This window comes from Ammodytes marinus (assembly GCF_949987685.1).
Source record: "Ammodytes marinus genome assembly, chromosome: 20".
In the NCBI taxonomy this organism is placed as follows: domain Eukaryota; kingdom Metazoa; phylum Chordata; class Actinopteri; order Uranoscopiformes; family Ammodytidae; genus Ammodytes; species Ammodytes marinus.
The window spans coordinates 8,112,508-8,126,259 of record NC_137224.1 but is presented as its reverse complement, the minus strand read 5'-3'; the positions used below and the strand labels follow the sequence as shown (position 1 = coordinate 8,126,259).

Below are 13,752 nucleotides of genomic sequence, written 5' to 3'. Positions count from 1 at the left end.
CAATCAATATGCTTTTAAAAGGTTTTAAAATAATGCAGTTCAATGTTAGTATAAAGCTTTCAAAAGCTTCTCCTACTCAAAGCTTTTATTGAACTTTATCGTTTTCACCCGTACACTGTTTCTTTGGAGTTCATGTTGGTGGATATTCAACAAGTAACAGAGAGAGCTACATTTGCTGGAAACTGGGTAACTTTTTGGCCAGCAAAAGTTTTTCACAAGAGCTACCTCACACTTTGGTACTGCAGTGGTGTAATGCAACTAAATACATTTATTCAGGTAATGCACTTGACTGTGATTTTATTGTAGCCTAAGTAATATTATTTAGAATATAGGCTAAAGTTTAGTTAAATAAGCAGAACCATCTACAGCAGTAAACATGATATAATTAGGCTAGGCCGATATTATAGGAAAAATAAAACAGGGGCCTTTTTTCTACAGAATCAGTTATTTTACTTACAATATTGTTTTTGCTGATAGCACTTTGGCTACCTTCTTTTACTTGAGTAAGGTTTTCAATATAGGACTTTTACTATATTTTCCGTTCAATTTCAAATTTCAAGTGTTCATCATATGTTGATATTCTTAAATCTCCAGTTCCCTGCAGAAATGCAACCTACCGAAAAAATGCATTAGGAAAAACACACAGGAGAATCTAAGACATAAACAAAAATGTATAATAGTGCAATGATACATTAAAGTGCAGAAACTTTAAAATGCAGGTATGATGGAGGGAGGGGGGATTGTATCTCGATGACTACAAGCCGTCAAAGGAGGGCGCTGCAGCAATACACTCCGGCAAAACTCCAAATTCATAAAGCACGAAGAAGAAGATGCGGAACTCTGATTGTCTGTTTCCAAGGAGACCACCGATACCACTGAGCCGTCAGTGAGTCAGCTTACGGTAAAGTTAGACAATAATTTCCATGAGAAGATACACTTACACCGATTTGCTGTTTACATCACTTAATAAGGAGTTCGTGCACAGTAGGTAGTCGATTAAACGTTGCCCTGACGCTCGTGAGATCAGCCACTAGAAAGTTCTCATTTCTGCTAACATGCTAATGCTAACTAGCTAAAAGGCGTTATCTAGGTTAATTTATAATACCCACACATGGCTACGAATGCTTTGGTTTTCCTTTAAAGCTTGGGCATTTTATAGTGTGACGGTGTAACTGTCATTTTACAATTGAGTTGGTTAGTAAATTACATTCGACAGACAGCTGATAGGTGCACTGTTAGATTCATTAGAAGAATGTAGCCAGCTAATTGTTAAATCTGATCATTCAATCGGACCTGTTGCGTCTTTTCAACTGGAAACATCATCTTCACAACCGAAAACAGTAGTATATAATATAATTAAAACGTGTATGGAGCATATAATATGTCTGGAGGCTACCAAATACCAGTTGTGTAGATGTTTGATCGTTAAATATTGCCTAAAGGTTATGTCATCGCCAGCCACCTGCTACATGTGTGGTGGAGATGTATTGTTATATCAATTAAAAAATTGCCATAATGCATTTATTTAGTATAGCACCTTTCACAGAACTGAAATTCCCAAAGTGGTTCACAAGAATTAAAAGTTAAAACTAGAAATAAGACCATAACGATAACATCCAAACAAACACTATAGACATTTTGACTTGTCATATTAGCCCCAGTAAGCCAGCATTCACAATACCTGGACTCAGCTCACCTGAGTGGATTGTATTTTCAATGACTATTCCTGCTATAGTAAGCCCAATTTTTAGAGCATTTTTCTGCATTTCGTTTACAGACTTACATACAAAAAGTCGGAGCATAAATACTTAAAACATCTCAACATTTAATGTACTTTATCACAAACTCTGCCCTCAATAATGACGGAATTCAACGAGCACCTCACTGATACAGTGTGAAAACTGGCATTTCTATTTTTCTGGTCTGTCGGTGCAGTGCTATGTGAGTACCGTATAGTAATGTGATCTCTTTCTTGTTTCAGTCAAAGACCGTCAAGATGTCATTTTTATTCGATTGGATCTACAGGGGGTTTAGTAGTGTTTTACAGTTCTTAGGTAAGTACTATCTGATGATTAAACAGTGGTATACAGGTACTTAGTACCACTATGTATGTGGTGAAGTATTTGTTAATGTATTATGTTTCACTTCAGAGGTCAATAAGGACTTTGTTTTCATTCATGTGTGTTGCTAATTTCTGATACATTTGTTAAATATTTCTTCCAGGTCTGTACAAAAAGAGTGGGAAGCTGGTCTTCCTGGGCTTGGACAATGCTGGTAAAACAACACTCCTACACATGTTGAAAGATGACCGCTTGGGCCAACACGTGCCAACGCTGCATCCAAGTAAGGACAGATTCAGATTGTTGTGTGCCATCCTAGGTTCACATGTTAAGATCATAGATGAGTAAGCCTGTTATCGCTGAAGTCCCTATGTGTTTTGTTGCATCTTGTTTCACGTGAGTTTATTAGTCAGTAAATAAATAAAATATGACTGGTTTCTGTTTTTGAAATATTGTTTTGCCTATGCAGGTTCGGCCTTAGTTACAAAAACATTCATTTATTCTAGATGACTGATCATGCAGGCAAAATACATATTTTTGTATAAGTCTCATTTTGTGCTTTCACCACAAGGATTTTCGTAAAATATCACCAGTATTATCACATGATAATGATAATAATACCTTAATGTATATGGGTGATGTCAGGCTAACAATCTACATATTATGATAGAGTTTTTTCCATCTTCGTTCTGGTCGTTCTCACTGTAAATGTAACAATGTATTGTATTTTTCCTTATCTCAAAGCATCTGAGGAGCTGACAATCGGTGGGATGACATTTACTACATTTGATCTTGGAGGACATGTACAAGGTGAGATCTTTCCCCATTTGTGACAATAATAACACATCATACAAATAGTAATAAGATAGTTATAGAAGTACATTTGTTGTCAATTATCAGCTGAGAAGCATTAGGTTTCTGAGCATTTTTGTCAACAGAAAACAAAAGCGAGTTGATAAAGGCCTTATCTCACTGGGCTGAGACTAATCGGAGACAGGTTGGAAACACAAAGTTGCGAGAGATTAGCGAATTTGCGACAATTGTCACTTGCAGAGTTACACTGAATTTGTCATTACGACACGTTTGCAAATGTTGCACGAGCCTCGGATGAAATTTGGATCAAAACTCGCCGGGAGCGCGCATACATGTCGCCCGCGCAGGGGACATGTATGCGCGCCCCGCAAGCATCGCCCAATGTTCGCCCAACGATCGCCAACCCTTCACAAAGTTGTCTCACATTTCTTGCACTTCCTGAGCCATGAAAGCCAAATTGCGAAAGGTTGGAGACGGGTCGGAGACAAAGCAACGGCTCTGAGACTAATTTGAGAGTAGATTTTTTTTTTAACATGTTCTAAATTCATGCGACACAACAGTGAGGCTCTTTGACTCACGCAAGGAAATTGCAACCCCTGCAAACGTTTAGAGACCATTTGGAGACTCCCTCGCAAATGCAGCTTGCAATGTGTCGCAAACAGTCGCAGCCCAGTGAGATAGGGGCTTAAATCGTAGTTCTTTAAGCAGCCACATGGTGTCTCTGTAGGCTTGACACCTGTTGCTGACTGGTGTGTAAATATATTTTTAAGGGTTTCAAATCAACTCTGATGGAACTATTGACCCTAAATTATTGTTCACATTTGAATGGACAATGTGTAAAGCCAGGGAGTTTATCTACACACAGGTTGTGCTGGTGCTGTTGAAAATGTACATGAAGAGGGAAGGCACTACCCCACTAGATTGTGAAACTTCATTGTACACAGACAATAAAGGTTACAATTTCATTTTCACCAGCTACCTGGCTAAAACTGCTGCATTACAAGGTGAGAAGGGCATTCCCTGTCATATTGCTACCATGATAGCTAATTCACAAGCTGTTTTTCCTTTGTCGACAGCCCGTAGAGTGTGGAAGAACTACCTCCCTGCTGTGAATGGAGTCGTCTTTCTTGTGGACTGCGCAGATCACGACAGGCTCATGGAATCCAAGACGGAACTAGATGTAAGATTGAACATTTACCATAACAAGCTGTTTCCATTCCCGTGTCTGTTAACAACAGATTGATAACGCTCGAGCTGCTCTTGTGTTTCTAGGCTCTCTTAGGGGACGAGACCATAGTCAATGTACCAGTGTTGGTGTTAGGTAATAAAATTGACCGTCAGGAGGCCGTCAGCGAAGGAGGGCTGAAAGACGCTTTTGCTCTTGATGGTCAAGTTACCGGGAAGGTAGGTGTCTCATAGACACTGTCTTTCCATTCTGTGTGGACACATTTCCTGATGCCATATGGCGTTAACCTTATTTATTCACATTGTTATTGACAGGGGAATATCTCTTTGAAGGAGCTGAATGCACGACCGCTAGAGATTTTCATGTGCAGCGTGTTAAAGAGACAAGGCTACGGGGAAGGTTTCAGATGGTTATCGCAGTACATCGACTGACACGCCGGAGTGGACCAGAGGGGATTTTCATGAAGCGTGACAAAGACTTTGTCTCTGTGCCAGTGTCAATCAGCCCAAACTTCCAACTGTATTATTAAGAGCATATCCTTTTTAATACGTTAGGCATTTTTTTTCAGGATTTAAACGTTTCTATGCAAAGTTTCACGGTGAACGGTCCCTTGTGTGTTATTAATGTGAGTTAACTGAGTTATAAACATGAGCAGTCATGCTTTATGCAATAATGTAGATGTATACACATTAGTGTTGTTTAATTTATTATATGGAATAGACCAACTGCTCTAGTTGGAATTAATTAGGAAGGAAGCGGAAAAATTAGTTTGAGCTTTGAGCTGAGTTTGGATTTCAAAATTAGACAAATAACTAAATACGGAAGATTACTTTTAGTTCATTTGAACTAATGCTATGCAGCCACTGCCTTCAAAGCATATAGCCAAATATGTGTGCTAATGACTTAGGGATTAGCAGGGAGAGAGATTGGACTTCAACAAAAGATATTCCTCGATCCAGAGCACTGAGCCAAAACAACGTCAAAGCCCTTTTAGAGACCAAATTAGTAGAAAAGACAGCACGTCCCACAAATAGAGGCAAAGATGAGGGAGTAAGCTGAGTCCAACTGAACAGCTCATTGATGAGTGTGCTGTGGATAATATCATTCTCACTTTCGGTGTTGTTGACAGATTTGGCAAATTCTTGCTCCAAAAGTTATTTCTTTTCCTGTATGTATCGGCCCTAAGGGATGTTACATTGAAGGGAGCTAATATGAAGTCTGTTAGAGATTCTGAAATAAGTCCGTATCATTGACTTTGTGGTGTTCAGTACAGAACTTTTATTACTTTTAATGGCTGCCATACATCCAGAAGGTTGAGATAAGGCTTTGCCTCTTCAATGTGAGCAAGTAGAAGGACCAACTGTACTGAAGCACAGACAATCTTACTCCACTGTATTTGAGGAGGGAAGAATATTTGTAGTTGTGAGCCTGTTTATTTTTTATTTTTTGTCCTTATTTATTACTTTATTCTGGAGCCTGAGCAATATAGGTGCAATATGTAGGTAAATAATCAGCATGCAAGCTGTACAATATGGTTGGAAGAGCTGCAGGTAATGTACTTTTTGACTATCTGAAAAGATATGAGAGTGCACCTGCAATAGCTAATATGCTAACCCATAAATAAATATTCTTATATTATCCTGGAAACTGAAGTATTGAAGTATTATATATGTAAACATGCATACATTTTTATAATTATTTGTATACATTTGTATCCTCATTGAGAGAAAATAAAAAAGATCATGAGGTATAGAAACATGATTGTTGTACCACATGTACTGTTTCCTGCCTCCCATGTTTACAGGTTGAATATTCCATTTATTGATTTAATTTATTAATTTATGACGGGGAAAAAAAGATACATACTCATCAGACTTCATACAGGGAATCTTAAGTACGTATTAACTGAGCGAGTATGCATGTTAACAAACCTGCTTTTCCTTTGAACAGTCTTCTTCGGTTGCTGAATTCTTCCTGTAAATTATGTATAAATACAGATGTAAATGTTTGTACAGTTACTGCCCTTTAGCTGATGCTATAACTTACTGGAGTTATTTGTAACGGCTATAACTTGAAATAATATTTGCTGCAATTATCTTTGTGTGTAGTTTAAATTTGAACATCCACACGTAATGATTGTTGAATGTGAAGAGTGGTTAAATTGTTGTAATAAAACCAGATTTTCTTTTGGACTCTGGCCATGTGTCCTTGTATATTGTGTTTAACTTCAATTACAGCCTTTTTCACACACTTGTATTCCTTTTAAACAAAACATGTCTAGCTGCACGTTACATTGTCTGCTCAGCATCTGCTCCACATTTAAAGAGCACCTATTATGCTTTTTCTTCTTTTCTGACCTATAAATTATGTTATAATGTCATACAGTCATGCTAAATGAACCAAAGTGTCAGATAATGACATATATGCATTTTAGACAAATTCCCTGCTTACTGTCTCTGGGGTGGCTGCAGGTGGCTGTGCACAGCCTCAACACCTAGTGCCTTGTCAACTTTTGTTTTCTCTCTGACTACACTATTAATTAGGAGAGTAAAACGATAATCTTCCCCTATTTAACTTTATGTTAAATTCTTCCAAAAAGTATTTATATTTAAAAATGTTTTTTATCACAAGTAAAATTTCTTAAAATACAACCAAAAAATACAAATAACATGGATGTAACAGGAAATTTGTTGAATTATTTCATTGTTTTGCAATCCAAATACAGTATGCTTATTATTTGTCTTATATGTCCCAAGGAATGGGTACAATGAAAGATGGGACTTAAATGTTGACTTTGTAAGGGATCAAAATGGTTGCAAACTATATCAACTGATTTAATTTTGTAAAAAAATAAAATCCTATAGGCAGTATGTGTTGTCTTAGTGGCTATTATCCATTGACCAATGCGAAGCCATGAAGGCTGTTATTGTAGAGTCATTTTTTACTCTACAATTACAGCTCGTCGTTAGATAGTAATTAGATGCACAAGTGGATGCAATAATGTTCTGTTTTGGTTCACCACTGAGGGCTTGCCTTCAAGTTGTTGATGTGTTATCTCCAGGCTTAATTATTGTGAGCCCCTTTTTTAATATCAACCAATTGCAGTGTGCTGCTGCTTCCAGGCTTTTCACTCGCTCGAAGAGAAGAGAGGTGACTATTTTACCATAAGCTTTGCTGCCCAACCCAGGCTGTCAGCCACTGCTAGAAAAGTTTATTGTTGAAAATACTGCTGGATGGATAGATTAGCAGACTGTTATGATACGCAGATGATTTTGTGATGAACCATGAGGTTGATTTTTGGCTTTTCAGTGAAACATCCTGGATAATTTCCAAATACATTGTGTTTGTGCATTCATGTTCCAGTCATGATGAATTGTAATAGCCTACATTTTGTAAGGCTCTGACTTTTTGTCTTGCTCCATCATCAGTTCAAATTTTCAACAAGCTGCTTAACAACATATACATCAAAATTTAGGCAAAAGCATTGTTGTGCCTGACTAAAACCTTGCATAGCCACTAGCATGGCTAGTTTTAAGTGGTGTTTAAATGTACATAAGCATTGTAATTGTTGTGGGATGGCGTTCTGGTAATTGAATGTTTCCATTTTGTAAATATTACTAGTTTTAAAAAATTGCACTTTGTTTTGCTTTGCTACTGATAAAATATTTAAATTTTTTGCAGAATGTTTTTCTCCAGAAGAGCTGGTGAACCCTTATTCGGATATCCAGGTATGGAGAAATTGTAGGTACATTAAAAGCCTACTATATATATTAGTAATTAAACACTAATATATAACACTTTTATTCTTAATGATAGGTGAGGTAACTAGTTAACTTCAACCATAATATGTTTCATAAGAATTTTAATTGAGGACATTTACTCATGACTGTACTTTAATGAATGGGTACATGTCTATTTATTGCAGGTTGTATCAATCAGTCAGACTCTCACACTAATTTCTTTCACTGAATGACCACATCTTTTTGTCGTTTGCCATGTGGTAACCACTCTGCTGCAATTTATTCTGCTAGCATGAGGGGGCAGCTGAGCACTAAAATGTCCCCCAGCTGCTCATCAGGGACTCATCTGAGAGGAGACTTTGCAGCTTCCAACTTCATATCTCCTTTTCATTCCACTTCAGGCTCTGTGATTGTATTGTATTGATGCCTCATTTAACACAATCAGTTGTTACAGGCTTTAGCTTCAGAACTCAGGGCTTCACACAGCAGGTGGGGGACCCAGAAGGTCATGAGAAAGTGCCCAGAAATATTAATATTTACACATCCAGCTCATCTTTAATAAGCAAAATAATCCATCGGAGTGAGGCTGGGGTGTGACTGAAAATAGAGTCAGTTCTTTAATGCTCATGTTTAGCGCTAGTGCTAAATTTGACCCATATCTTCTCCTGACAACATTCCTACTGTGAAGCCAATCAACCCTAGCCTTTTAATTTAACGCACTGTGTCCCTTCATCTAAGCAGGATTGTTGTAAGAATATACTCCATATGCAGCTTTGGCTCCAGTGCCTTTATTAGTAAAGTGCTCAGCCTAGAAGTACATTCTTATTCACTAACATGCAAATACTAAAATCAACCAAACGTCTTGCCTACTGATAGCATGAATGACGACATGGCAACAATATTCTCATAGAAAAAAATTACAATGTGAATTCAAGTATACACACAGAACTTCAAGTAATGCACAATTTTTTTTTCATAAACACAAAATACAGTTTTTAAAGTTGCAAACTCAATAAAACATAGTTGTGGCACATTCTTTGACATGATTTCAGAGTAAGCAGAGAGAGCAACTAGTGGTTTCTACTGTCAGTGCAGTTTGGGTTTTTTAAAGTACATTCTACAATTGTTGTTTTTTGTTTGTTTTTTAATAAAAGTAATCAAACTGGAAATGTAGGTCCTGTTACTGTATAGTGGTGTGTATCCACTTAATTCGTAAGAGCATGTGAGATTTAAAAACTGCTATGAGCTCTGGTGCACCTTCATCATAAAGGTAGTTTGAAACCAAAGTAACCTGAAATCCTGGTAAGCTTTCACAGATCATTTGCACTGGTTTTATACAAAGAATCAGTTTGGGAATACATAACCACATTGCACTGAACTGCTTTTATGGAACAGTTTGAAATTTTTGGAAACATGCTTCTTTGCAATCTATCTGAGAGATCAATTACTCCCTCCGTCTGTACAATAAATATGAAGCTACAGCCAGGAAAACAGTTAGCTTAGCTAAGCTTAAAGTGTCAATAAAAAATGTTGGCCACTAGGGAGCAGCAGAAACAAGCCTGTGTAAACAACATTAAGATATATCTCTTGGTTAGGGTTATGGTCTATTTTTACTATCTTTCAGCTTAGTTTGTGGTCCCTTCCAACGACCAACTAAGGGGAAATACATGTAGCTGCATATTGCTCGACCATCTTGACCAGATAGTCACTATTGTGTCTATCTTGTGCTGCTGATGGGTATTTAGAGCTTTTTCACTGAATATATCTACCTATATGAGGGGTTACTGTTTCCTGTCTTTATGCTAGTCTAAGCTAAGCTAACCATCTCCTAGCTCTAGCATCATGTTTAAAGCGAGAGCGGTATCAAGCTTCTTATAAACTCTGACAAAGAAAGCAAGCAAGCTAATTAACCCAAATTTCAAACTTTTCTTTTAGATCCCGATCTCTAGTCATTCCAGTGGGACGGCGGCTTTAATACTCAAGCAATTGTTCACATGGTACAAAATTACTGGTAATCTCTATATGCATAGATGGCGGTCGGACAAGATAAGAATTCTGATGGACTTTAGCTACCTATGGCGCAGTAGTCAGTGGGTCCCTTTTTGGGATGGCAAAACAAAACAAAACAAAAGCTCTGTTACTCATAAAACAGAGAGGAGAATGAAGCAATTACACATATCTAAGACAAAACTTCAAGATTCAAGATGAAACTGGTAGTGGTCTCATCCCTGGAGCTGCCCAGCACCACCTATCCCACCAGGATGATACACAATGCCTCCCCGGTTCAATCCCAATATCTTTTTGGCTGTCATGGAGAGAGAGAGAGAGAGAGAGAGAGAGAGAGAGAGAGAGAGAGAGAGAGAGAGAGAGAGAGAGAGCCATCCCTGCAGATCTTCAGGCCAGCTGTGACTCGGGGGTCAGACAGCATCTACCAGATGTATCCTCCATCGTCTGCCTCGCCCTCCTCCTCTTCCTCCTCCTCTGCCTCTTCTCCGTTGTCCTCCTTCTCCTCCTCATCCTCCCATCCAACTCCACTGCCAAAATCTCCAGAATATCCCACCACTTCATCTAGGAAAGGATAAAGACCCAAGGAATGATTTAGAATTCATGTTATGCTGGGTTTACACTAAAGGACTTTTAACATACTTTGAAAAGACTGAAGACTGACACCCTGTCACATCTAAAGACAATCAACTTACACCTGAAGACAATTAGTCATTAGTTCTCAGTCGCAGACTGAGATTTTGAAAAGACAGGGGGTCTCATATTGCAAGACTATAACTAGATTCCTTTTGAAATTAATATCATTTCCAATCCTGCTACGGGGGATTAAAAGTGATTTCAGTGAAATAAAACGTTTTTTTAGCAGGTAAAATGGACTGGGTGTATAACCAACTATATGCCCTTATCACGTAGGCTTTGTGTCATGCATGATCACGTTAAAAACATGATTAGGCCTATATTTAATTTAAAAAAAAGTTAATTCAAAATTCCGAGCGGGGGACATCCTGTAGTTATTTGACCAAATGTATATGCTGATATCGTCCCCAAATAACTGTCACTCCTAACCCTGTATTTGACGGTAAAGTGTTAAGGTTGCGCGTGACAGCCTGGTTCTCCAGCCGAGGCTTCTACGTGAAAGTGTCCGGAAAAAGTGCCTCACAGCTGGTCACAGGTCGCAACTAATGCCGTTCCTCCTGTGTCGTGTCTGGTGCTGGAGAGAGTGTGACAGTGTTCACGTCATTTCGCTTAAGCCTAGCGATAATATCAAACCTGTTTGATAATGTCGGAACGAGGACGGGGAGAAGACTCGCTGAAATCGGGTCGGAAGACCACCATACAGCAAACGTCTGCGATTACGGGCACGCGCCACAACTCCAGCAAGACTCCCGTGATTTTAGTCCGACATTGAAAGATTGTCTGCGACTGTCAAATCGCTGGAAAAGTTGTGTAGTGTAAGCCCAGCAATAGTTGACGGATGATTATCAAGCCAAAATGCCCCCATGTGAGCTTGTTTGTGAGCCTTTTCAATGTTTTCTTTCTTTCATAGTATGTGTATCATTGCAAATTGAATATCTTTTGGTTTTGGACTGTTGGTCAAAACAAGGAATACACCTTTGGCTTTGGGAGCTTTAAGCACGTCTTTATTTTTAAATGTTTTATTTAAATAGAAATATATAAAATGATTTATTGCTCAATCAAAAGAATAATTGTTTACAAAAAAACACTTTCCCTTAGATCGAACTTTGGGATTTAAATGGGTGCAGTTAGTCCTCCTTTGGATTTGAGTACTTAAAACCTTAAACATTTTCTTAAAATAAGTGAAAAAAAACAGCAAATGTGGTATGAATGTCTATTGCATTTAATGAACTTGGTTTGAAAATCCAAGAAAAAAAGAAAAAAAACTTTAGTCAAGTTAGAAAATCCCTGCACTGGCAAATGTTTTCATGTTTGTAGCAAATGTTTGACTTCAAGGACTCAATTACTGACAAAGAAGTACTTTTATGAGATGAAGATTTTTTTGCTGTATTGCCCCCTACCCTCTCTTACCGCAATCAGGGTTGCCATGGATTCTGGTTCCCATCATCTCTCCACCGTGCTGATCCACACACCAGCACTCCCCTCGGCTCTGGTCGCACTGCACTTTCCTGTAGTAGCCGTCCTCGTCGCAGCTGGGTATGTACATCCCTGCAAAGGACGCGCACACAAGCCTTGCTGTTAAGTATTTATACCTTCCTCAGCACACACACACACACGGCCTGCTTTGCTGCCTCATGCTGATGCCGAGATGAGCACAGCATACACGAGAATGCCAGCTGATAAAACCATCAGTCAGGAATAGAGGCAGATTTTTGGCAGCCAATACCACAGAGACAGAGGGAGCTTTTTCTGTTTGTTTTTTACACAAGCGTGCATATGCTGCTGCTGCTGCTGCTGTTGCGGTTGAATGTGCTTGCATACGACATGATGTTGGCGTAGTCCTGTGTTTCCTTATACTGTGAAAGTGGTGCAAAGAAATGTAGTGACAGCCACCATGACAAAGCCCCGCTGTCTGGGCCTCCCTCAGGACACTCCTGTCAAACCCAAAGCGAGGCTCTCTAACAAGCACTGAAACCTGCACCACCACCATATACTGGGATAACACAAGCAATGAGACAAGTGGGGCTTCAGGGATGGATTAACATATCTCTGGGTTTGAAGGTAAACACTGAAAAGCAGCTGTGTAGCACGTTTAGCATGCTGGGTGGATACTGTTACAGCAGGGTTTCTCGGGGAGCCAAGCACATTACCCCTTGCACCCAAACACCCCCCCCCCCTCCCAGCCTGATTAGGTCCTAATCCTAGCTTTGTGCTTGTGATCTCCTAAATGAGCCTCCTTTCGGCTTCCGCTTTGTTACATTAACAGACCTGGTGTAGGCTAAGCGGTGCAGCAGTTCATGGCCACCTAAAATGGCGTGGATTGGCTAAAGTCAGTCTTTAATGATTTCCCTGTCCAAAAGGTTTTTCTGTATGCAAAAGTAAGGGGTTAAAAAAAAATGCTCCAATCAAATATCTTATGATGAATGGATTTACCAGGCCTCTTCTTGGCGACCTCCTGCACTTGGATCCTCTCCAGCTCGGCGAGGCACGGCGGCTCTGCAAGAAAATCAAACAAGAAAAGTGATGACGGACTCGGGCTAAAACTGCTCTCCCGCACAACTTCATCTCAATCAATGCTCCTCATAATTACACTTTTTTTTTGCCGTTATCGATTTGCTTAAGGAGTCTTGTATTTCAGTCCCCTCGGAGCCTGATCGATTGTCTCGGGTGAAAGAACATCTGGATGAAGATGGAGAATGACAAGGAAATTAACCTCGTGAAGATAGAAATAGGCACAGAGGAGAGAAAGACGCGTGTGTGATGACTCTTTAGGCGTTAAATCTTCCCCAGTATTTGTAGATCTTCACAGAATTATTACTCATTCTTAAGTGTATTATGTTCACAGGGTGGTGTCAGTTCTCTAGAACTTCACTGTAAAAAGGGAAATGTAATGTTATAATCTTCATACATATGCAATGTGACGTTTTAAATCATTATCATAAAACCATTACAACTTAATGGTTCAGATTGAAGTCATTTATAAATATCACCAGCTGGTAATGACAAATGGATTTGGGAGTCAGTGTAATCTATTGCATGCAGGCTAAATGACTGATTGATGGGATAATCGGCGCGCAAATGAGGTTCCTGTCAGGAATATCCCGCATTTGTTTAGTAAAGGTCACATGGTGCACAGGTTGCCAATGTGCACAGCCGAAATGGCATGTGCACATTGGCAAAATGGCGGGTGCAGGTTATCAGTGAGTCCATAGAGACGCCTGATTATTCTGCTTTTTTTAACAACATGATAACTACACGTACATTCCAAGGACACTGCTTCAAAAGAAAGCTTCATTTAAAAAAGAACAAGCAA

At 39.1% G+C, this 13,752-nt stretch overlaps 2 protein-coding genes across 3 annotated transcripts in view; one reads left to right on the top strand and one right to left on the bottom strand.

Moving 5' to 3' along the window:
- The first annotated feature begins 858 nt into the window (after positions 1–858).
- Positions 859–6,179, top strand: sar1aa (secretion associated, Ras related GTPase 1Aa). Of its 2 annotated transcripts, none has more exons than XM_080048578.1 (7): positions 859–901; positions 1,982–2,054; positions 2,224–2,343; positions 2,805–2,870; positions 3,950–4,053; positions 4,146–4,277; positions 4,392–6,179. In XM_080048578.1, the coding sequence occupies exons 2-7, from the start codon at positions 1,997–1,999 to the stop codon at positions 4,488–4,490; spliced, it is 579 nt and encodes a 192-aa protein (XP_079904704.1). In that variant the 5' UTR covers positions 859–901; positions 1,982–1,996; the 3' UTR covers positions 4,491–6,179. The 2 variants fall into 2 exon arrangements, with proteins under 2 accessions (XP_079904704.1, XP_079904703.1); XM_080048577.1 differs by having other exon boundaries at positions 4,374–6,179.
- A 3,969-nt stretch (positions 6,180–10,148) lies between these two features.
- Positions 10,149–13,752, bottom strand: part of LOC307267380 (testican-2) — a gene marked incomplete at its 5' end in the record, with an annotated part of 37,657 nt that continues 34,053 nt past the window's right edge. Inside the window, 3 exons of the mRNA XM_080049694.1 lie at positions 10,149–10,367; positions 11,850–11,987; positions 12,873–12,935. Coding sequence (XP_079905820.1) covers positions 10,228–10,367; positions 11,850–11,987; positions 12,873–12,935 — 341 coding nt within the window. The 3' untranslated portion in view covers positions 10,149–10,227. The remainder of the gene's footprint in view (positions 10,368–11,849; positions 11,988–12,872; positions 12,936–13,752) is intronic.